At 36.6% G+C, this 26,678-nt stretch overlaps 1 protein-coding gene across 2 annotated transcripts in view; it reads right to left on the bottom strand.

Moving 5' to 3' along the window:
* Positions 1-7,145: 7,145 nt before the first annotated feature.
* pms1 (PMS1 homolog 1, mismatch repair system component) overlaps positions 7,146-26,678 on the bottom strand; it is a 43,048-nt gene continuing 23,515 nt past the window's right edge. For both annotated transcript variants that reach the window (XM_079821509.1, XM_079821510.1), the window contains exons 10-13: positions 15,256-15,735; positions 14,924-15,054; positions 8,164-8,324; positions 7,146-7,463 (exon numbers count right to left, since the gene is read on the bottom strand). In XM_079821509.1, coding sequence (XP_079677635.1) covers positions 7,266-7,463; positions 8,164-8,324; positions 14,924-15,054; positions 15,256-15,735 — 970 coding nt within the window. In that variant the 3' untranslated portion in view covers positions 7,146-7,265. The remainder of the gene's footprint in view (positions 7,464-8,163; positions 8,325-14,923; positions 15,055-15,255; positions 15,736-26,678) is intronic.

Below are 26,678 nucleotides of genomic sequence, written 5' to 3' on the forward strand. Positions count from 1 at the left end.
TAACATGTTTTCACAGCAGTGATATTTAACACAGCGCACATGTTTCTTGAGTCCCTGAGTTAAGGAGTGCAAGGTAATTGCTTTACAGCAGCCGATTGGCAAAATTATGGGGACATGTGTCAGAGTAATTTAGCTCTGCATTAGAAGCTGAACTCAATAGCTCCGTTAATTACGTCTAACATTTACTCTCTCCTATAACCAACCACTTGCTGCCATAATTAATGCTGTACGAGAATCACTTTGAAACCAATACTGTGACACTGTGGACACCAAGGGGGACTGCAAGCAACAGGTTGGACATTCTGAATTAATATATAATGGCTTTGTGAGCTCTTAACCGCTGCAACCTCATCACTGTGTCAGTGAGTAGAGCTCGACAACTAGATCATTCTGATTAGAGAGTGGATCCTCGGACTGAATCAAAAGGATTAAGCAATTCATTAAAAAAAAAGATTGATGAATGAATCAGACATTTTATTCTTTTCATGTCAACATTTTCAGTGACTAAATCTTTTGGTCTGTTCCTCACAAAAAGATAATATGAGTATTATGGAATATAGTACTTAGAGTCTTAAAGGATTAAAAATTTCAAAATATTCGTTTCAAAATGAAAATGAAAATGTCCTGATATTTTACTCACCCCCATCTCATCCAAGATGTTCATGTCTTTCTTTCTTCAGTCGAAAAGAAAATACGTTTTTTGAGGAAAACATTCCAGGATTTTCTCCACACCATTGACTTCCATGACAACCAAAATCTTGAAGGTCCAAATCAATGCAGTTTCGATGGGCTTCAGATGCTCTGTGCGATCCCAGACGAGGAATAGGGTCTTATCTAGCGAAATGATCGGTCATAAAAAAAAAATAAAAAAAAATGAATATACTTTTTAACCTAAACTGCTCATCTTGCGCTGCTCTGCTGCTCGCCAGTGAATGCGCAATCACGTCAGAAACGTCACACTATAGACGTAGGCGGAAGTACCGCCCCTAGCGAACGTGCAATGACTAATACAAACATCCTTTACAAAAAAACACTATCTTCAACTTCAAAATCGTCCGACATTATTGTTTTACCTTTTTTTTGCTAAAAAAAAAGTCTTCGCATGTGCGTTTTGTAAACACAGGGGCGGTACTTCTGCCTACGTCTAGTGTGACGTTTTCCACGTGATTGCGCAATCACTGGCGGCCGCAGAGTAGCACAAGATGAGCAATTTAGGTTAAAAAGTATATTGATTTTTTTAATTATATTTTTTAAATGACAGACGGTTTCGCTATTTAAGACCCTATTCCTCGTCTGGCATCGTGCAGAGCCTCTGAAGCCCTTCAAAACTGCCTTGATTTGAACCTTCAACATTTTAGTTGCCAATCCAAACTAATCCTTTAAAAGGTAAAGTGTGTGAATTCTAGCGACATCTAGTTGTGAGGTTGTGAACTGCAATTACCTATCGCTCACCCCTCCCTTTCGAAGCTCATAGAGAAGCTACGGGGGCCGACACAGGACAAAAATGTTGTCGTCGGAGAGAGCAGAGAATGACTAGCACTCTGTAGAGAAGTGTGCTGTAGAGAATTTTATAATGTATAAATATTTTATACTTCATGGTGCCTTTTCATCCTTTTCATATGTGAAGCTTGAAAGCTCCAGTTCCCCTCCTAAAATTTTCTTTAGATTTTTTTTTTTTTTCACAAGAAACAATTGGAACATCAAATATATTACCGTTCAAAAGTTTGGGGTTTTATTTAAAGATTCTTTAAAATGTTTTTAAAGAAGACTATTATGCTGTATCTCATTACTTCAGTCTTCAGTGTCACATGATCCTTCAGAAATCATTCTAATATGCTGATTTGCTGCTCAAGAAACACTTCTTATTACACAATGCTTTTGTGTAAACCGTGATTAAAAAAAAAAATTCAGGATTCTTTAGCCGTTTTATCTCATTACTTCAGTCTTCAGTGTCACATGATCCTTCAGAAATCATTCTAATATGCTGATTTGCTGCTCAAGAAACACTTCTTATTACACAATGCTTTTGTGTAAACCGTGATTAAAAAAAAAATTCAGGATTCTTTAGCCGTTTCCACTTAAATTAACCGGAACAATTTGTACCAGGAACTTTTTTTACAGGAACTTTTTCCCCCAGACCTGCTACTGTCTGCATGTCCACACTCTAAAAAAAAAAAGGTTCTATATGGCACCAAAAATGGTTCTTCGTCGTAATCATAGAGGAACCACTTTTGGTGCTATAAAGCACCATATCATAACATGTTCTGTATGGTAGCGGTGCTATATAGCACCTTAGTCAAAGAACCGGTAAAGAACCTCTGAAGAACCGCTGAAGAACCACTGAAGCACCAAAATTGGTGCTAAATAGCACTTAAAAAGGTTCCCCTATGATTACGAGCCAAGAACCATTTTTGGTGCCATATAGAACCTTTTTTTTTTAAGAGTGCACTGCGGTCTAAAGTACCGTGAAGATTAGACAAATTAGTCCGGTGACATAGGACAGCAGCAGCGCTGCTTTTGCTGGTTATGTATTGGTTTACTAAAGAGGTAATTAACAAAACGGCGGAAAAGAGACGAGCACTGATACTAAAGCGTATTCTGAAAGCTCGTAAAGCTAGATTTAAAATGACAACATATGTTATCAGCTGGACATTGACTGTGAGATGGCTGAGACAAAGCGCGCCATCAGACAGAAAGAGCACGGCTGATATTTGCTGAACGCAGAACGATCCTGGCAAAAGACTTTTAAAAATGCCAGTTTAAATAAAATGCTGCGTGAGCTCAACCAATCAGCATGTTTAGCGCCCATGTCCCACCCCCGAAAGTTCCTGAACTTTGAAAAAGTACTACCTCGCAAGCAGGGACTTTCGGAGGGGGAGATTTTTACCTGGAACTTCATTTAGACCCTGGTTCCTGCGGTCGAAACACACATAGTACCACCCCAAAGTTCCTAGGGTAAGTTCCTGCGGTGGAAAGGCAAATGAATAGAAAGTTCAAAAGAACCGCATTTATTTGAAATTGAAATCTTCTGTAACATTATATAAGTCTTTACTGTCACTTTTGATAAATTTAACATGTAAATCGTAATTCCTTAAAAACAAAAATCTTACTGACCCTAAACGGTTGAGCGGTAATGTAAATAAAACTTTTTAAATACAATCTTTTAGAACTATGGTGTCATTCAAAACCAATGAGAGGATGTTGTCATATGCAAACCTCTAAACATTTTAATATCTCAGAAGAACTCAAAAATTGTGAACTCATGTCTTCTATAGAGGACAAAAATGAATTGCTGGGTCCCCAGAGGTTAAAATGCAGTTCGTGGAACTGATCAAACACTGGAAAACCACAAACCATATGTCTACAGGGGAGCAACTGTTAAAACTTCACAGCATCTGAGCCTTATTTTCAGCTGGTAATTGGAGGTCCCTGACTGCGACTGCACAATTTTCGGCAAACCCCAGAGCCCATCTCTTTTAGCTTTATGGGCCCCTAGTGCCGGGTTTTATGATCAACATTTAAGGTGCTGATTTTTGGGCAAGAGTGAATTTACAACCACACTGCATTCAATTTTGTGGTTCACTGGCATCTGCTGTGGGGTCAGTAGTTCTGGCTTGTTTTCTTTTCTAATCAGAAGTCAACAAGGCAAACTTTTAAAGTTGGGTGCTTGACCTTTCCTTTATTACCAGTGATGCCAAAACAATTTCCCCATAATAAATTAAGTCAGCGAATCTAAATATATTAACACCACAAAAAAATGTGTTATAGCTCATATTCAAAAATTCATAGCTTTGCCCTCATAAAATAGTTCATAAAAATTAACATCATTCATGACCTGCCAAATCTGGACTGAAGCAGCTTTATAATGCATTATACTTACTGTGGCCAATTTTATTTGCATATGGTGTTATTAAAAATAATACTGAGATATTGTATTAGAAGCTACCAATGCTGGGGAAAATTACTTTTAAAAGTAATGCATTACAATATTGTGTTATTCCCTAAAAATGTAACTGCATTACTAATTGTGTAATGTTGTGTTACAACCCCAAATCAGAAAAAGTTGGGACAGTATGGAAAACGCCAAAAAAAAAAGAAAAAAAGAAGTGATTTCTAAATTTACTTTGACTTGTATTTCATTGCAGACAATATGAACAAAACATATTTCATGTTTTGTCTGGTCAACTTCATGTCATTTGTAAATATGCATCCTTTCCTGTCATTCAGACCTGCAACACATTTCAAAAAAAGTTGGGACAGTAAAGCATTTACCACTTTGTAATGTTGCCATTCCTTTTCACAACACTTAAAAGACGTTTAGGGACTGAAGACACCAAGTGATGAAGTGTTTCAGGTGTAATTTTGTCCCATTCTTCCTGCAAACAAGTCTTAAGGTGGGCAACAGTACGGGGTCTTCGTTGTCGCATTTTGCGCCACACATTCTCTATTGGAGACAGGTTGGGACTGCAGGCAGGCCAGTCAAGTACCCGTACCCTCTTCCTCCGCAGCCAGGACTTTGTAATGTGTGCAGAATGTGGTTTTGCATTGTCTTGTTGAAATATGCATGGACGTCCCTGGAAAAGATGGCAGCATATTATGCTCCAAAATCTCTATGTACTTTTCAGCATTAATGGTGCCTTCACAGAAGTGCAAGTTACCTTTGCCAAGGGCACTGACACAACCCCATACCATGACAGACTCTGGCTTTTGGACTTGTTGCTGGTAACAGTCTGGATGATCCTTTTCTTCTTTGGTCCGGAGCACACGGCGTCCATTCCTCCCAAAAAAATACCTGAAATACTGATTCATCTGACCACAGTACACGTTTCCACTGTGTGATGGTCCATCCCAGATGCCTCCGAGCCCAGAGAAGTCGACGGCGCTTCTGGACACTGTTAACATAGGGCTTCCTTTTGGCACAGTACAGTTTTAACTGGCATTTGTGGATGTAACTACGTATTGTGGTACTTGACAAAGGTTTGCCAAAGTAGTCCTGAGCCCATGTGGTGATATCGCTTATAGATGAATGATAATTCTTGATGCAGTGCCGCCTGAGGGATCGGAGATCACGGTTGTTCAGCTTAGGCTTGCGCCCTTGTCCTTTACGCACTGAAATTCCTCCAGATTCCTTGAATCTTTTAATTATGTTATGCACTGTTGAATGTGAAATATCCAAATCTCTTCCTATCTTTCTTTGAGGAACATTATTTTTAAACATTTCAATAATTTTCTCACGTATTTGTTGGCAAACTGGCGATCCTCTGCCCATCTTTGATCCTAAAGGATTAGACCTTTCTTGGATGCTGCTTTTGTACCAAATCATAATTACAATCACCTGTTGCCATCACCTGTTTCAAATCACATCATTATTTAACCATTTTACCTCATTACTAGCCCTAAATTGCTCCTGTCCCAACTTTTTTTAAATGTGTTGCAGGTCTGAATGACAGGAAAGGATGCATATTTACAAATGACATGAAGTTGACCAGACAAAACATGAAATATTTTGTGTTCATATTGTCTGCAATGAAATACAAGTCAAAGTAAATTTAGAAATCACTTCTTTTTTTTTTTTTGCGTTTTCCATACTGTCCCAACTTTTTCTGATTTGGGGTTGTACTTTTTCTCACCTGGCCTGGACTTGTTTGGTTTTTAGTAACAAAAACAAAAAAGTTTACCAATAAACTTTACCTCAAAAATGTTTGGTAATTATAAAGGCCCTTTCACACCAAAAGTGAAACAAATAAGCCTTAGGCTGAAGGAAATGCAAAGTCATGCCTGTACAGTAGAGGGTGCAGCTCAAACAAATCTTTCAGCTGTGCTCCCATTCTGGATCGCAGAAGAAGAAAGATCAACTCTTTCTTTAGGAATAAAAACAAAAAAAATGTGATGTTTAACTTTAGTCATTTTTGCTTAGTATAATAGAATTAGGTCATTGAAGGTTAGCAGCACAGACATTGGTGATAAAGTGAGATTAAATACATAAAGTATATTTGTGGTGTAATTTAACATTGAATTATTGCAGGTTTGTGTAATATTTGTGTTTTTATTAATTTTAAAGAATACTGAATATGCTTTTGTGCAAGTGAGATGAGTAAATGCCTGCAGCCATTTAGTCTAGAACTGCAATAACCATCATGTTTACACAGCGCACACAACACCTCTGCACCTTACTCCCGATTTCTCTCAACATGGGGACTGGAGAGGTGTCAGTCTACAAATGGGAAAACAATGTAACTTGCGTAACTTATTTAAACAAAGTAACTTTGTTGTAAATTTAAAAGTAATGCGTTACTTTACTAGTTACTTGGAAAAAAGTAATACATTTTTTTTTTTGATTACATAACTCACATTACTTGTAATGCGTTACCTCCAACACTGGAATCGAAAGTGATTTGTGTGCATAGATCTTGCACAACTTTCTGAGCTGAATCCTCATAATTAAAGGTGCACTATGTAAAAAAAAAAATCTGTAAAATATCCAAAAACCCCTAGGCCAGTGTTATATATTTTGTTCAGTTGAGTACTTATAATATCGCAAATGTTTCCAACTATTTGTAAATCGTGACAAAATGAGGGAGTCTCCTGTCAATGCGTCATGTGTTACCCTTGGTTTCCTGTTTCATTTTGCAGAAACGCTTTACTCTTACTGCAGTGTGCAACAAGTGTCATAGCAGCCGCCGAGCGAACACACAGAGTAACGTCATATAATTTTCAACACACTCAGATGTATCTAATATGGTAAACAGAGCTGCGTTACCTCATACTCATGACCGGAAAAGAGACTGTGGCATAATAAAAGTCCCGCTGCTCGCGAGGCGTGTGTTCAGCTCTTCTTAATAATATTCGCTCCTGTGGCCTTGCTCAGCACCCACAGCACTCTGCTTCATACTACAGTAACGTTAATAATCGCATCTATGAACATGATTTATGCCCGAGTCCCATCACGATTCTTTTCCACCGGCTGTGAAGTAAAGACCACATGTCCCAAGATTCTGCGCTCAAGCTTGGCATCATCAAACTACACCTTTGTCTTGAATAGGCAACCTCTAGTGGACGGAAAAGTTACATAGTGCAGCTTTAACACACATGCATCTTGATTAAACACTCAGAACCCAGTTTGATGAGAAATCAGGCCTCAAATCATGAATGAAAACGATCTACAAAAACATTTATTATTCCAAATGACAACTTTCATACCTCTATATGGTACAGTAAATGTTAGTGTGTAACAATTTCGACTAATACTGAAGTCCTTGAAATCCTTAGCAAGAACTAGACATGATTTGCAGAGCTTCCTGCTCGGTTTCAGGAATGGTAACCAGGTCGTGAAAAAATGGTCGTCCATGAATGCAGACCCGACTTTCCTCTTCAAGTTCCTTTTTCATTCGGCAAAGCGTGTTTGTAACATCAGCTCTGGAGAGGTTTAGAGGTAACTGTCTAGCTAGTCTCACAGCCTCACTCTGAAAGCAAAAGTGGGAGAAAGAGTTTATAATGCATAAAAGTCAGCTAAAAAAATTTATTCACCAAAAAGCCAAGGTATGGCAGACCCTGATTTATCTGTGCACTTCGTAATATTTTTTTAAATTCATGTGCCGTCATAATCTTTAATCAAAAATGTTAACTCCCCCTCGAAATGACTTCTCTTCCGGGACTATCGCAGTCTGTCTCGTTTCTGCCTCCATTTTGTTAGCAACACCCAACTTCCAACGATCCAATCAATTCCCCATGGTCGAAATCATGCCCCGCCCTACTTTTTTTTCAATTCAGAAGCCGTTTAATTCGGATATTCGTCACAATAGGGAAAAAAAGAACAATCGCAACTTCCGTTTCATGCTGACTTTAAATTACCACTATAATTTAGAATGGTGACCAGCAATCACTATTATAACATTTAAAAATATTTTTTGTACTGATGTAGGACGTCACAAAGTCTCATAAAGTTTTTTTTCCCCTTTAAATTACGAATGAAAATAAATAACACTTCCTTTATATAGTCAGTTCAGCGCAAACCTTTTTTCACAAAAAATGCATTCCAATAACCTTCAAAAATTTCGAGAACAGTGTAGTCTAATATTAGTAAACACTCCAAATGTGCTCATATTTCGATACTGTGATGGTAAATGGTTCATTAAAAAGTATGTTCCAAGGAGCATCTCTCACCTCTAGGTAGTTTGAGACTTTGAGAGGTCTACATTGCTCCACAGTTTTTGCATCCCGGACCTTTATAGCCTTCAGAATCTCCCTCAGGTCTCCTATCCCGAAGAAAGGCATGCAGTCGGCCATGCCCGTCACTTCAACATGCCTCTCAGAAGACGAGGAACCTTGCCAAGATAAGCAACAAGGAAGGATTAATAAACTCCAAGTACAACGTTCTCCAGGAAAAAATAATAAATAAATATTGTGATTTACACACTGATTGGAAACCAAGTCAGGTGTGCACCGCGCCAAATTACGCTATTACCATGTCTTTGTGGACTGGAAAGAAAAACCAAGGTGGAGGAGGTTTTCAACAGATGATTTAAAGATGATTGCTTTTCCCTAGACGCATCTCAATGAAGAGGTGAAATGTATGGAAAGGTCATCAAGGAAGCGCAGACTAAACATTTTCTCCTTTCCTATGCGCTTTAAACAGAGATGCAGCCATTTAAAATCTGACTTGATCTGCCATGCTTACAAAATTATATTAATACAGTACTGTATAGTGAATAGACAGTCCCGCCGCTGGCCGTGGTGTATGGGGGGGGGGGGGGGGGGTGTATGTGTAGAGAGAGCATTTTCTTGTGGTGCCCCCCTGAGCAGTTGGTGCCCCTATTGGGAGCGGCGCCACTGTGAATAGACATGGTGACATGGTAAACAGGTCGCATGCTGAGTTCATCCAATCAATGACACTGACTCCGTGACGTTAACCCAGGGTTTAGGAATGTACAATGTGAAACGTCATCTTATGAATACCCAGGATTAATTTTTAACCCCAGGTAAATTATGAGCAGTGTGAAGCGAGAAGCAAGATAGCCAAGAATTCAGTTTTCCCAGGGTTTAGAATGACCCAGGGTTAACTATTTAAAGTGTGAAAAGCTCTAGAGTGCTCAAACAAATACGAACAAAAGTGCTTGAAAGCACTGTCTATCAGCGGGTACCAAATATACCTGGTGCTTGGTACAACCAGTAATACAGAAATGGTACCATCAACTTTTTTTTTTAGTACTGGTCAGTACTGGTCATAGTACCGGTAGTACCGATACATCTGACAACCCTACTGTATGGTTGCTAGAGGTGGTTTCTTACTGGCTACTGTCAAATGAGCCCACTTTCACATCAATGTTATTTTATTATTATTATTATACTACCATAGAATTTATTAGTATTTTCAATGAGCTTTTTTATATTTTCAGTTTTAATTTTAACGTTGTAGTAATTTGTTTTATATATATATATATATATATATATATATATATATATATATATATATATATATATATATATATATATATATATATATATATATATATATATATATATATATATATATATAGTTGTAGTTTTTTAATGTTTCTATTTAGCTTTAATTTATTTTTATTTCAGTTTTGATTAATTTTAGTACTTACTTCAGTTAGTTGTCAAGGCAACATCACAAATTTTTGTTTAAGTTTTTTTAATCTAATATTTACATTTTATTTCAGCTTTATTTCAATTAACTAAAATGATTTTTAATAGTTTAAGTTTTACTTAACAATTAGCAACACTGCAAGTCTATGATATTCTGTTCCCTACATATGTCTCGGGTCCATAATTCAATGTAAGAGGTTTTTTTTCCCTCAGGATTTTCAGGTATCATTGATTTTTGTAGCACAAACTGTGCAGGCCGAGTTATGCATCAAAGTTTATTACTTTGGGTTTTGAAAGGGCTAGAAATCTGGTGCATGTTTTTGCCAAATCCTTGGAAGTTGGCTCCGAAACTATTCCCTTTTGTAAAGGGCAATTTTTCTCCACAGCACCACACTCTAGTCCAAATCCACCGTGCTGGCAAAAGCTCAGGCAGCGAGCCAGCTTCAACCATGATGACCCTTACCAGTGCCAACACTTACAGGAACAGACTGAGTGGGAAGTCTTAAGTGCATTTTATAACAACAAGCAAAATAAGGTCAAATGAGGACTAAGATGGCGGCCTCCTTAGAGAGAGGACAACACTACAGAATAAAGCTGGTTCTAAACCTGAAAAAGTTTTTGCATGATATATATCAGAACTATATCAGTTATCTGCCAATTTTCTTTATTTTTCAGTGTCGAATATTAGATATTTTATAATTTCTGCTTGACTTTACATCCTAACTAACCCTATTAATTCTAGGGTCATGTTGTTTAAAGGTTTCTAGGATTATCTAAAGTTAGTTATATCCTAGTCTCAGGCTCAGACGTCATGGCCACGGACCGTTGGCCGAACGTCTGATGCATATGGCACACTAACTGGAAACCTTTCCGGATATTTTTTTAAAGTTATTATTGGATTTTAGTTATTGATTGGAAGTTACTTATTGGATGCCAAACCCCCCCATGGTAGAAAAAGCCGTTGTGTTTACAACTGTGACACTGAAATGCTATGGAGTCTAGACATTCTGCAGTCACTCCGAAGGTCTGTCTATGTAGGACTAGTTATATCTTAACCTAAAAGTATATAGTATGGAAAAGTAATCCTTTAAGAGAAAAATTCTGAAGAGCGCATTTCGCTGTAATAGAGCAGTTGCGCATATAAATGAGTTCATTTCTTTAATACACATATACACATTGCTGTTAATTTCTAAATTAATGCTTATATTCAGTACAAATATACAAAAGTAAAGACATTTATAATGTTACAAGAGATCTTTTGAACTATCTGTTCATCATTAAAAAGTACCAGTTTCCATAAAAATATTAAGCAGCACAAGTGCTGTATATTACTGTTACTTTCAAAATCTGCCCGAAAACCCAAACATGGTCAATTTTATTAATCTATACTGTTTTTTGTTTTGTTTTGTATAAATTAAACACTAAAAACAAATAGTTTGTGAATTCAAGACTTGTTAAGCACTGTATGAAATCAATAAGGCACTTGATCTTGTGTTATATTTTGAACATTTCCGTGGCTCAAACGGCTTCTCTGACCTCATTGCTTGCTTAAAAATACGCGAAGTAGGCAGTTACACTAATATACTTTTTACAATAAGTTTAAAACATAAAAGTGAGGTAATGAATATGCCTGATGAAGCACACATAATCCATACTTCAATGCCAGTCTGAGTATCGGTCACAGTGACACTAGAAACCCCTCTAATAATCTAACAAGAGTTGTTTTTATAATATTGGAAAATAGAAGGCACATAAAGAATGCACAAGAAAACATATAAAGCAAACACATTCTTCACTAATCAGACACAAGCAATTCTGTCAGAAATAATTGACTGTAATCCTGTTATTCAAGCCGTTATATTTGACATTTCAAAACAATTTGTGAACTGTGGCATTAATGATGTCCAGTGGGTCCAACCTTTGTTAAATCAAATTGGACAATCCTAGAGACCTTTAAACAGCATGACCCTTGAATTAATAAAGGCACATTTTCTCAAGAGAAACCTGGCAAAGAAAAAAAAACACACAAAACAAACCATGTGTAGAAGTATTTCTGAATCTTTCCCACTCCACAGCACATGATGAGCATGAGGAGAGAAGGAGGGCAGCGAATTCAAGCAAATGCACTTAATGATCATCTTAAAAACCTGAGGCTGAGTCATACAGAAAGTGGACTGATCCATTAGAATCAAGCCCTCTCTTTTTAAAACAATTTCATATTATACGTGTGCCCACACTGGGCTGTGTAGGGGAAAAAGAAGTGCTGACGAAGCACTTTCCACTTAAGCAATTTGTATAAAAAATGACTTCATCGCACGGCACAGCGAGAATTAACGTCTCTAAGGTAATAGCATGGATATTAAAAGTTATTAAAAACTACAAATGAGGCATTAGCACCATATAATGAAAGTTGAATTATATTTTCCAATGCTTATACGGAAGTAGTTCACTCCGCTAAAATAAGACCTTATGCAAATTGCAAAAGTCAGGAAAATGTCCAGGGATGTATTGGAAAACAGAAATACAACTGTTTAAAATTGGGTGACAGTCTCCGAAGCACCCAAATATGCTGTCTATATGAAGGCAGGACGTATGTTGACAGTCCATTCATTTATTTAGTCGCAGTCTTCTAGACTAAAGTATGTGAGTAGTGTGGCGTGAAACAAGTGGGAAGTGCAGTATGTTTGTATGTTTTGCCTGCGGGGAGCAGATTTTTTTGAACATTGGAGTGGAAGTCAGGCTGATATAAACATACAGTATATACATACCAATATATACATATGTGAACAAAGGCAGCGTTTGTACATGGCCTTTATAGACCTGACAAAGGCTTTTGACACCGTAGACTGCCAGGCCCTGTGGAGCATACTAGCATGTGGTAGCTCCGAGTCCAAGCCTTTCATGAGGGTCAAACAGGGGGTCTTTGCACCCACCCTGTTTTCCATCTTCATTGCAGCCATACACCACCTCATTGGCGAAGAGCTGGCACAGGGGATTCCAATCATGTATAGAACTGATGGCAGACTCTTCAACCTAAACTAGTTCAAGGCCAAGAGCAAAGTCAACCACAACACCACCATCACAGAGCTTCAGTACGTGAACGATAACGTCATTGCAGCACACTCTGCAGAAGACATCCAGGGCATCCTGAATGCCTTTGCCAAGGCGTAATGAGCCCTGGGCCTAAAATTAAACATCAAGAAGACCCAGGAACTATATCAATCTCCACCGAACCAGCCAGCTACCCAGCCTACCATAAGTGTGGACCACTTCCCCAACCTTGGCAGCCTTTTTTCCTCAAAAGCTGACATATACTCTGAGGTTAACCATTGCCTGAGTTGTGCCAGTGGAGCCTACGCTAGACTCAGAAAACGAGTCTTCGAAGTCAGAGACCTAACAACCCAAACAAACTCCTGGTCTACAGAGCCATTGTCCTCCCCACCCTGCTGTATGGACCACCTAGTATAGACCACCTAAAGCAGGCACCTGAGAGCCATGGAACAATACCATCAAAGATCCTTAAAGGTCCCGTTTTTCGTGTTTTTTTGAAGCTTTGGTTGTGTTTACAGTGTGCAATATAACATGTGTTCATGTTTCATGTGTAAAAAAACACAGTATTTTTCACACAATTTACTTATCTGTATACCGCTGTTTTCACTGTCCTCAAAACGGCCTGAGAATTTCCTCGTTCTATGAAGTCCCTCCTTCAGAAATGCGTAACGAGTTCTGATTGTGCCAGCGGTTCCCGTGTTGTGATTCGACAGCAGCTTAGCGCACGTTGCCCGGAAAGGTCACGCCTCAACGCGCTCAAACTACAGCCCCTGAAGGCCAAACAAAGGTGATTTGACTCCGGGATGAAAATAACAGCGTCTGAACGACATGGCGACAAACGCAATCAAACCGAACCGAACCGAACGCAACACTTCCTCTTCTCCACGAGGGAGCAACAAGACCACGCCCCCTTTTTCGCGTATTCTTGTGGGCGGAGGTTAGTCGACAAACTGTTCTACTGACGTCATTAAAGCAGGATGTACATGGATGTAGTCCAAACCGGCCGTTCGCTGTAGGCTTTGAAAGGGAACTTCTGTCAAATAAAATATCTCGCTTGGCATTGAACTTTGAGCTTTATAATTTTACAGGTATTATTTATGCTCTAACAGCAACATTACACACAAACTAAATTTTGAAAAATGGGATCACGAAGAACAGGACCTTTAAGAAAGATTAGGAGGATCAGCTGGGAGGACAGACGCACCAACATCAGCGTCTTGGAGGAAGCCAACATGACCAGCATCACCACTACAACAATAAAGCACCAACTTCGATGGACAGGCCATGCAATCCACATGTCCAACATACGTCTCCCCAAATAGATCCTGTACTCCCAGCTGAGGGAAGGTAGTCGAGCAACTGGCAGGCAAAAAAACCTTAAAAGGACAATATTCTGAATATTCTGGGCCATTCTGAAGAAATTTCATATCATATTAAACAACTGGGAACACATTGCACTGGAGCTCCTGGAAGAAATTTGTGCAGAACTCTGACGTGGCGCAGAGACAAAGTGGCAGATACACAAGGATAAAGACAAAAAGGCTCAACCACCACGAACAATCACCACTCTCCCCTGCCCACACTGCACCAAAGTATGCGGATCGTAACCCAACAGAGAGGACAGTCATACTGATTTCTTGACAGTGAGTAAGATTTGCAAAAATTGCTGAAATTATCGTTTATGTTCCACAATATTTTTTATTAAAATTCACAAAAAAATTTATACATTTTATATCTTAAAATGGCCAAACAGTGTACACAATAAAATATATTTTTCATTGAAGTAAGATTTTTAAAAATGTTTGGACTTTTTTTTGTTTGGTCAACAAAACGTCAAACGTGGACGTCATTCTTCAAAATTTGTTCTTTTGTATTTAGAAGTAGTAGTAAATGATGATATTTGGGGGGGTCTTTTTTGTCTTTACGGTGGAAGTCAAAGGTCACCAAAAGGGTTTGGTTGCCAACATTCTTCAAAAAAATATTATTTTGTGTTCAGCCGAAGTAGTGGTAAATGAAGAATTGTCCTTTTTCGGTTAACTATGCCATTTTTTTTAAAAGTGCGAATTAAACTAATTCAACTGAATATAGCGCGCACGCACACACACACACACACACACACACACACACACACACACACACACACACACACACACACACACACACACACACACACACACACACACACACACACACACACACACACACACACACACACACACACACACACACACACACACACACACACACAGTCTTTGAGTGTTACCTGGAATCATCCTAATCTCAAAACCATTTGCCACAAGCCTAGGATCAGTAAAGTAGATGTCTCCATTAAAGCAGGCACGGTCTTTCTCCATGTTCAGGAGAACATCCATGTACTCTGGCCCACCAAGCAACCTGGGAAAGGAAGTGTATGTTAATATGCAAATGTAAATATTAGAGATTCTTCAGAATAGTGAGATTAATACAGCTACTAATCGTATATTGTACTTCCTACTAAAAGCATTCATTTGTAATACTGTACATTCATATTTTTTACATTTACAGTTTGTACACATCGAGAATGTCATCATTAGGTGAGAAAATGAGACGGGCTACCCATCTGTCAGCAGTACAGGGGTCTGCTGCCTCACGGTTGGAAGTATATTATTCTTCAGAAGTCTTTTAAACAGCAAGGCCTCCTCCACTCGAAACGGGTTCAACAACATGAGCTTTCTGCCGCATAAAACGACCCAGGCACCGTGAGAAGCCAAACGGTTTACAAGCCTGAGGCCCTGCGCACTTGAGCTGTTCTGGTAGGAGAGGAGGTTAAGACTCTGCTTGAGGGTTGCAATACTGAACGGGAGGGGTTTGGAGAGCTTGGCAAGGCTCCTCTTACTCGAGGGCTGAGAGGAGAAGAGTTTGTCCAGGGCCTGCTGGTTGGCGAGGGGGGCCTTGCGCTTCACGCCTTGAGCTTTGTTCAATGAAGACTCTGCGCTCATCTGCTTCTTGCCCTCTCCGCACTGACCACCTCCCTCCGTTGCCCTCTTCCTTTGAAGGTTGTAGGCGTTCAGAGACTTTTCTGCCTTGCTTTCATACCTAAGATGGGATGTGATACAAGAACATGTATTTCGTTACAGTCCTAATTGTACATTTTGTATTTCCTTTGTGTAACTGTTCAAATGTGGTCAGAAGTTAGACTTAGTGACGACTAGCGAAAGAAAAAGACGTTGATCATCACTACCAGCCAACATTTTGGACTGAATTTATGTTTCTTATGATCTTAAAAATGTGCTGATTTAGACCAATGCTTAAATGCTTGAACCAGGGTTACTAAAAACCAAAAACTAATTTAAAAAGAAGAAGAAAAAACATTTGTTACATTAAATTCATAAAAAAACTTGAATTAATTAAAAACTCAAATTTACTTTATTTCAGCTAGTTGATAAGGCAACATTTCTCATTTTCATTTCTCATTGAAGTACTAAAAACTGAAATAATAAAAAAAAGTTATATATGCATATTTAAAATAAATATAAAATACACAACAAACTAAAACTTTACTAAAATACTAAAACTTTAACCTAAAAAATGAAACTGCAAAATTCTAAATAATAATACAAGTATAATAGTGTCTCAATGATACTAAAACAACACTGGCTTGAAGTTTTGTAGACAAATAAAAAGTGTGAATTTCTTCTTGTTTTTTTTTTAGTTCCCCATTATGATGAGTTTTTTTTAATTATTAAAATAAAATAATTTCAATATTGTTTAAAAAGCTTCCCAGAATGCATCTAATGAATGCATCTAATGAAACAAACTGAGGTAAAAGTATAGCTACTTTGAAGAAGCTAAAATATATTATATATATTTTAATTTCTATTTTCTTTAAATGATATATCGGGGTTTCTTCCCATGCTTTGTTATTTAATCTGTTTATTACTTTATGTTTAACTGTTATACTAATATGTGCAAAATAGTAATAATAGAGATGAACAAACAAAACAAAAAAAAGAAAGACAGATGGTTTGGAACACTTCGCTTTTGGCCTATTAATTTGCAGGCTTGGTACGAACGAGTTTTAGCGAAGAGGTCAGAAGTTGTGACTAATTAAATATCCTCAATTCACACAAGGAACCTTGATTTAATTTGCTCTAGTGATTCTAAGTGGGCTGCTGTAAATCACAGAGTAGAAAATGTGCAGAAACAGGCGAGATAAAAAACATCTGCTACCTGTGACCAGATGGGGGCCGGAGAGCAGAAAGGGAGGGGGGAGAGGGCCTGTAAAAACATGCAGCCCTGACCCTCCACTGGAAGTTTCTCGATGGGCTTGCCAATTAACAGCTGTGCCATTGCACGGAGCTCGCTACTGTACAAAGGACCGGGCACTATTTCAAACGCACTGTATGGTTTCGAAGCATTGGGTGCAAGAGAAAGATGCAAATCAACTTGCAAATGCTGCTAAAAACCAGACCAATCAAGATGAAGGCATGAAATGTGCCGAAGAGAAAAGCAGTAAGAGGCCAATGGGGGAGATAAATGATTTCATAATGGAACAGAAGGTTGAAGCTTGAGGGTATCCCCTGCCATGTACACTGAAATGGGTTCTTGACCTGAGGGCTTTTGGACTTTAGTTTGCCGTTTGAACACAGAGAAAATGTATAAACAGAATTTGTGGTTGAGATTTACGTATTAAAAAATGTGAAACAAAAAAAAAACTAAATTAATACTTTCTTAACGGTGCAGACCTTAATAATGTTACAAAAGATGCGACCGTGAAGACTGAAGTAATGGCTGCTGAGAATGCAGCTTTTCCATCATATATATTTTTATATTACAATTGCGACATGGTCAAATCATTGGGATCAAGCTTTGCCCTGCTGGCAGATGCTGTAAACTACATCCTTTTATAATAATAAGTTATGTTGAGGTCCCGTTCTGTTTAATTACATTTAAAATAGAAAGGCCTGGTTTCACAAACAGGACTTAGATTAAGCCAGGATTATGCCTTAGTTCAATTAAGACATTTAATTAGCTTTTATAAACATGCCTTAGAAAAAAAACATTACTGCCGTGCATCTTGAGATGAAACAATGGCACTGATTTATTTTAAGATAAGTCCGTGCAAGTTGCTTTCAATTAAAACAGTTCAGACATGCATTTTAGTCTGGGACTAGCTTAAACCTTGTATGTGAAACCAGGGTAATACGTTTTTTTTCTTCTTTTTAAAGTATTGCCCTGATACACCATGATTTTCCATCGGAAAGGTCACAGATTTGTGAGCTACTGGAATTGAAACTGTGGAACCTTCAGATTATAAGACTAAATTTACAAATCGCATTCATTTAGCAATAGGCTGTAATCAGGGCAACCATGATTTGCTACATGCTAGTCAGTGGCTATGTCCGAGATTGCATACTCTCTTAAGTAGGTACTTATTTTGAATAAGTAATTACTATTCAATCTATTCAGTCTATATACTATGAATGTGTGTAGTATGAATGTAATCTGGACATACTACATTCGCCATGTTGTCATTATCATGTGACCTATCAGCGTCAGTTGCGTCGCTTCACTAACGTTCATAAATCCTCTACCATGGCCTCATGGGATAGTAACGTGTCCATCATATGCACACTTCATAATCCCACCGGAAGTAGTAGGTCATCCGGGTACTTTTTGCCTACTATTTTTTTTACCTTACTCTTATACTTCTTTTGTCACTTACTGTTTTTAACGTACTACATATAGTAGGGAAGTACCTGATTTGGGATGTAGCCACAGTCACATGCTATTAGGAGGGACTTTCTCACTCATTGAATTAGACAAATATCTGTGTAGTGCAGATGGACTTTCAGTTTTTCCAAAAGAGAATGACTGTACTTTTAGTGTATATCAGCTAAAAGTGAATTTTGTCAATGCGGAGTATACTAGTTAGTATATACAATGAGCCAAAAACATAGACTAAAAGTTACAAAACTCTCATTTAATGTGAGCATCCTAAAATGATGGCCTCAAATCTCAGCATAGACCTTCAGAGACAAAACGTAGCCAGATTAAGAAAATGCATCATGGGTCATTACCCCTAACTAAAACGAAAACCACAAAAAAAAAACTGTTACTTGAAACAAAATAAATGTTCACTGAAATTAAATCATGAAAAAACCTTCAGCTAATTGCCAAGGCAACATTTCCCATTTTTGTTTAGTTTAACTTAAATGACTAAAGTAACTAAAACTAAATTAATTGATGAAAACCATATCAAATTTTTTTCAACAAATAAAATGACAAAAACACAAAATTAGTGAAACTTTAAAGTGTTATTAGTGAAACTTTAAAGAATGATAGTAAAAGTCTAAAAAAAAATCTAAAATAATACCACAAACTATAATAGTATATTAATGATACAAACATAACACTGCCATGCATATCAAGAGGCTGATCGACCACAATATCTCCACTGATAGGATGAGTGTGAAAACTATGGAAACTTGTTTTAACCACAGAATAAAACATTTTAAAAGCGACGTTTTCTCTCACGATTGTGAGTTTACCTTTTTTCTCAAAATTGCGAGACATAAACCCACACTTGTGAGATATAAAGTCAGAATTGAGATATAAAGCCAAAATTGTGTTATAAAGCCAGAATTGTGAGATATAAAGTCAGAATTGCGAGATATAAAATCAGAATTGCTTGATATAAAGCCAGACTTGTGTTATAAAGCCAAAATTGCTTGATATAAAGTCAGACTTGTGTTATAAAGCCAAAATTGCTTGATATAAAGTCAGAATTGCTTGATATAAAATCAGAATTGTGAGATATAAAGTCAGAATTGCGAGATATAAAGTCAGAATTGCTTGAAATAAAGCCAGAATTGTGAGATATAAAGTCAGAATTGTGAGATATAAAGTCAGAATTGCGAGATAAAAAGTCAGAATTGCTTGAAATAAAGCCAGAATTGTGAGATATAAAGCCAGAATTGCGAGATATAAAGCCAGAATTGTGAGATATAAAGTCAGAATTGTGAGATATAAAGTCAGAATTGTGAGATATAAAGTCAGAATTGCGAGATATAAAATCAGACTTGTGAGATATAAAGTCAGAATTGCGAGATATAAAGTCAGAATTGCTAGAAATAAAGCCAGAATTGTGAGATATAAAGTCAGAATTGCGAGATATAAAATCAGAATTGCGAGATATAAAATCGGAATTGTGATATAATAAGTCAGAATTGCTTGAAATAAAGTCAGAATTGTGAGATATAAAGTCAGAATTGTGTTATAAAGCCAGAATTGTGAGATATAAAATCGGAATTGTGAGATATAAGGTCAGAATTGCGAGATATAAAGTCAAAATTGTGAGATATAAAGTCAGAATTGCGAGATATAAAATCGGAATTGTGAGATATAATAAGTCAGAATTGCGAGATATAAAATCAGAATTGCGAGATATAAAATCGGAATTGTGATATAATAAGTCAGAATTGCGAGATATAAAGTCAGAATTGCGAGATATAAAGTCAGAATTGTGAGATATAAAGTCAGAATTGCGAGATATAAAATCAGAATTGTGATATAATAAGTCAGAATTGCTTGAAATAAAGTCAGAATTGTGTTATAAAGCCAGAATTGTGAGATACAATAAGTCAGAATTGCGAGATATAAAATCAGAATTGCGAGATATAAAATCGGAATTGTGATATAATAAGTCAGAATTGCGAGATATAAAGTCAGAATTGCGAGATATAAAGCCAGAATTGTGTTATAAAGCCAGAATTGTGAGATATAAAGTCAGAATTGCGAGATATAAAATCGGAATTGTGAGATATAAAGTCAGAATTGCGAGTTATAAAGTCAAAATTGTGAGATATAAAGTCAGAATTGCGAGATATAAAATCGGAATTGTGAGATATAATAAGTCATAATTGCGAGATATAAAATCGGAATTGTGATATAATAAGTCAGAATTGCTTGAAATGAAGTCAGAATTGTGTTATAAAGCCAGAATTGCGAGATATAATAAGTCAGAATTGCGAGATATAAAGTCAGAATTGTGATATAATAAGTCAGAATTGCGAGATATAAAGCCAGAATTGTGAGATATAAAGCCAAAATTGTGTTATAAAGCCAGAATTGTGAGATATAAAGCCAAAATTGTGTTATAAAGCCAGAATTGTGAGATATAAAATCAGAATTGCTTGATATAAAGCCAGAATTGCGTTATAAAGCCAAAATTGAGAGATATAAAGTCAGAATTGCTTGATATAAAGTCAGAATTGCGAGATATAAAGTCAGAATTACTTGAAATAAAGCCAGAATTGTGAGATATAAAGTCAGAATTGTGAGATATAAAGTCAGAATTGCGAGATATAAAGTCAGAATTGCGAGATATAAAGTCAGAATTGCGAGATATAAAGTCAGAATTGTGAGATATAAAGCCAGATTTGCGAGATATAAAGTCAGAATTGCGAGATTTAAAGTCAGAATTGCGAGATATAAAGTCAGAATTGCGAGATATAAAATCGGAATTGTGATATAATAAGTCAGAATTGCGAGATATAAAGTCAGAATTGCGAGATATAAAGTCAGAATTGCGAGATATAAAGTCAGAATTGTGAGATATAAAGTCAGAATTGCGAGATATAAAATCAGAATTGTGATATAATAAGTCAGAATTGCTTGAAATAAAGTCAGAATTGTGTTATAAAGCCAGAATTGTGAGATACAATAAGTCAGAATTGTGAGATATAAAATCAGAATTGCGAGATATAAAATCGGAATTGTGATATAATAAGTCAGAATTGCGAGATATAAAGTCAGAATTGCGAGATATAAAGCAAGAATTGTGTTATAAAGCCAGAATTGTGAGATATAAAGTCAGAATTGCGAGATATAAAATCGGAATTGTGAGATATAATAAGTCATAATTGCGAGATATAAAATCGGAATTGTGATATAATAAGTCAGAATTGCTTGAAATAAAGTCAGAATTGTGTTATAAAGCCAGAATTGCGAGATATAATAAGTCAGAATTGCGAGATATAAAGTCAGAATTGTGATATAATAAGTCAGAATTGCGAGATATAAAGTCAGAATTGCGAGATATAAAGCCAGAATTGTGAGATATAAAGCCAAAATTGTGTTATAAAGCCAGAATTGTGAGATATAAAGCCAAAATTGTGTTATAAAGCCAGAATTGTGAGATATAAAATCAGAATTGCTTGATATAAAGCCAGAATTGCGTTATAAAGCCAAAATTGAGAGATATAAAGTCAGAATTGCTTGATATAAAATCAGAATTGTGAGATATAAAGTCAGAATTGTGAGATATAAAGTCAGAATTGCTTGAAATAAAGCCAGAATTGTGAGATATAAAGTCAGAATTGTGAGATATAAAGTCAGAATTGCGAGATATAAAGTCAGAATTGCTTGAAATAAAGCCAGAATTGTGAGATATAAAGTCAGAATTGCGAGATATAAAGTCAGAATTGTGAGATATAAAGTCAGAATTGTGAGATATAAAGTCAGATTTGTGAGATATATAGTCAGAATTGCGAGATATAAAATCAGATTTGCGAGATATAAAATCGAAATTGTGATATAATAAGTCAGAATTGCTTGAAATAAAGTCAGAATTGTGAGATATAAAGTCAGAATTGTGTTATAAAGCCAGAATTGTGATATAATAAGTCAGAATTGCTTGAAATAAAGTCAGAATTGTGAGATATAAAGTCAGAATTGTGTTATAAGCCAGAATTGTGATATAATAAGTCAGAATTGCGAGATATAAAATAGGAATTGCGAGATATAATAAGTCAGAATTGCGAGATATAAAGTCAGAATTGCGAGATATAAAGTCAGAATTGCGAGATATAAAGCCAGAATTGCGAGATATAAAATCAGAATTGCGAGATATAAAATCAGAATTGCGAGATATAAAGTCAGAATTGCGAGATATAAAGTCAGAATTGCGAGATATAAAGTCAGAATTGCAAGATTTAAAGCCAGAATTGTGAGATATTCAGTCAGAATTGCAAGATATAAAGTCAGAATTGCAAGATATAAAGCCAGAATTGCGAGATATAAAGCCAGAATTTCGAGATATAAAGTCAGAATTGCGAGATATAAAGTCAGAATTGTGAGATATAAAGCCAGAATTGCGAGATATAAAGCCAGAATTGAGAGATATAAAGTCAGAATTGCGAGATATAAAGTCAGAATTGCGAGATATTAAAGTCAGAATTGCGAGATATAAAGTCAGAATTGCGAGATATAAAGTCAGAATTGTGAGATATAAAGTCAGAATTGTGAGATATAAAGCCAGAATTGCGAGATATAAAGCCAGAATTGAGATATAATAAGTCAGAATTGCGAGATATAAAGTCAGAATTGCGAGATATAAAGCCAGAATTGCGAGATATAAAGCCAGAATTGCGAGATATAAAGTCAGAATTGCGAGATATAAAGTCAGAATTGTGAGATATAATAAGTCAGAATTGCGAGATATAAAGTCAGAATTGCGAGATATAAAGTCAGAATTGTGAGATATAAAGCCAGAATTGCGAGATATAAAGCCAGAATTGAGATATAATAAGTCAGAATTGCGAGATATAAAGTCAGAATTGCGAGATATAAAGCCAGAATTGCGAGATATAAAGCCAGAATTGCGAGATATAAAGTCAGAATTGCGAGATATAAAGTCAGAATTGTGAGATATAATAAGTCAGAATTGCGAGATATAAAGTCAGAATTGCGAGATATAAAGTCAGAATTGTGAGATATAAAGCCAGATTTGCGAGATATAAAGTCAGAATTGCGAGATTTAAAGTCAGAATTGCGAGATATAAAGTCAGAATTGTGAGATATAATAAGTCAGAATTGCGAGATATAAAGTCAGAATTGCAAGATATAAAGTCAGAATTGCAAGATATAAAGTCAGAATTGTGAGATATAATAAGTCAGAATTGCGAGATATAAAGTCAGAATTGCGAGATATAAAGTCAGAATTGCGAGATATAAAGTCAGAATTGTGAGATATAATAAGTCAGAATTGCGAGATATAAAGTCAGAATTGCGAGATATAAAGTCAGAATTGTGAGATATAAAGCCAGATTTGCGAGATATAAAGTCAGAATTGCGAGATTTAAAGTCAGAATTGCGAGATATAAAGTCAGAATTGTGAGATATAATAAGTCAGAATTGCGAGATATAAAGTCAGAATTGCAAGATATAAAGTCAGAATTGCAAGATATAAAGTCAGAATTGCGAGAAAAAAGTCAATTGTGAAATAAAAAGTCACAATTACCTTTTACATTCTTTATTCTGAGGGGGAATCAAGCTTTCATTGAAAACACAACTGAAGACGCCATCCTCTCTCTTTCCTTCTAAGATGGACCTCAGTGGACACTCGCATACATGATGAAAGCCATTTAGGGTACACGGTTTGCATTTTCAGCCTGGAATTCATAACGAGCATCAAACGCACATAAACCATGCAATAAGAAAGCAATGTTCCCTTGGTATGGGCACTTTGGATGTAAACCAAGTTCATATAGAGTCGCTGGATCAGCGCCAGCCATTTTATTGCTGCATCAGACCACTGCAACCAAAATATAACAAGCATGGTACTCCCTCCCCCAAACATCCATGTCAACAATCTCTGACCCCTTAGCTCAGCATGCCCATATGTGATGGACCCATGTTACATGGATCCATGTAAATATGATTCTCAGAAGTGCATGCTACCGTACAGTACGTCTGCGGGATAACAAGCTTGCTATTTCACGTTTAAGACGGCAGTAATGTGCAACAGGATTCAGATGTCTTTTTCCATGCGTTACATAAGTGCCACTAGCAGTGATGAGATACACTTTCCATTCATTGAATTATGCTGACTTGGCATGCTATGATTTAGACTATTTTTTGAGAGGGGATAACCTCTTTTTGTTTAAAGTGATAACAATATTACTGATGTACTTTGCTCTTTTAATCTGAGGTTTGGAAATTAAAAAGATTTTAGAATCAAAATTAAAAATTTGATTTTTGTGATGTGTATTACCGTTGAGGGCCATCTATGTATATGCTATAAAATTAACTAACAGAGATACTGAAATGTATAGTCTTTCTCTTCTGTGAAAACACTAAAATCTTGATGACTCATCTTGAACAACAGATATTTGTCAATTAAATGCTCTCTCGAATTAGAATATCCCTCCAATGTAGTTCTGAAGTACAATGACGTTCAAAATTTGGGGTCAGTGAGATTTTAATTTATTTTTTATAAATGAATACCTTTATTCAGCAAGGATGCATTACATTTATCAAAAGACGCAATGGGGCAATTTATATGATGCTACAAAAAAGATTTTGCTCTTTTTAACTTTCTATTCACCAAAGAAAAAAATAATAAAATGTATTCTAAAAATATTAAGCAGCACAACTGTTTTTAACGTTGATAATAAAAAGAAATGTTTCTTGAGCACCATATCATGTGAAGAATGTTATACTAAAAATTTGCTGCCGAAAATTCAGCTTTGCCATAACAGGAATAAATAACATTTTAGAATATATTCAAATAAAAAAACACGGTATTGTAAAATGTAATCATTTTCACTTTTTACTGTATTTTTTATCTAATAAATGCACCCTTAGTGGGCATAAGAGATTTCCTTCAAAAAAATAACAAAAAAATCTCACCAACCCCAAATGGTAGTGTATGCTGAGCCCTTTTTTACTGCCTTAAATGTCATTATCTGGCAAAAAAAAAATTTGCCCAATGCAGAGAAGCAGTTTAAAGGCACAATATGAAATTTTCGCCACTAGAGGTCGCTTAATCAAAACAAAGGTGTAGCTTGAGGACGCCTTGATTTCGCGGAATCATGGGCGTTGTTGTCTTCCCCTCTACAGCCAGTGGAAAAGAATCCGACGGGACCAAGTGTGCAGCACACTTCCTGAAAAGTGAAGCCAAAGCATCTCGATTGCCCCCAGGTAGTTGGTCCCAGTATAGGTCATAAACCCCGCCCCCTCCATTTATTCTAATGGAATGCGAGACGAACGAAAAAATCAAATTACTACGTCTGTGCAAAACATTTTTTTTTTTAAATGTGGTCGATTCAAAATCGATTCTCAAAGGCCAAGAATTGATTTTTTTCCCCATATTTAATTTGTAAAATTTGAACATAAAATTAACGTAAATCTAATAACCAGTCTTCTCCACTAGATGTCACCCTTTTATTGGCCTTGCGCGATGTTACAAAGGAGCGAGAGGTGCGCCTGTCATTCCTTCATTCAGTGCTTAAATGGTGCCTCACAAATGATAAATCAACAGTCAATAGAGTCAATAGACAGCGCAGGACCAATAATTCAAACCTAATAGCTTAGCCTATATTATAAACAGATTTCCTCAAATAAAAGTTAGTCCACATAAGTCAGCACTTTAAGGTATTGTTAATTACCTCGGCAACTTCTTGTGTCCAGGAACGCGCAGAGGGAGGCTCGGACACCGGGGGCTCTGTCTCATCCCCCGGCAGAGAGATGACCAAGCGGCGCTCCCCGCAAAGAAAGCACCCATTCCCGGTTATGACCTCGATCCTCAAAAGGCCTTGTCAGGCACTACGATCGACCCGAATTACAGACGGTTTCGCCGGCGCGTTTCTGAGATATAGCCAGTTAAAGTTTCAACTGGTTCAACTGGTCTCGTTCGATCCGCCTCGGTTCTCCGTCCCTGGGGTTTCCAGTCGATCCTGCCCGGTATCGCATATATGCTTGACGCAAAGATAAAATCAAATGGCAATCACATCTGAGGAAGGCACGCAAATAACAGAGATAGTGACGAAATATAATACATCATCCGTGGCCAGATCGAAGCACAGACGCCTCCATAAAAACGGACAGAGTCTGAATGACGGTCAGCTAAATCGCAAGAAAAGCCTTTACTGTCCTTTACTGAAAATTGCTGAAAATCATTTAAATATCCTTTTTATGTTTTAGAATAAATGTATCAAAATATTCATAAAAACACAATTGTATTGTATTTAACATAA

This window comes from Gobio gobio (assembly GCF_949357685.1).
Source record: "Gobio gobio genome assembly, chromosome: 7".
NCBI classification, from domain to species: Eukaryota; Metazoa; Chordata; class Actinopteri; order Cypriniformes; family Gobionidae; genus Gobio; species Gobio gobio.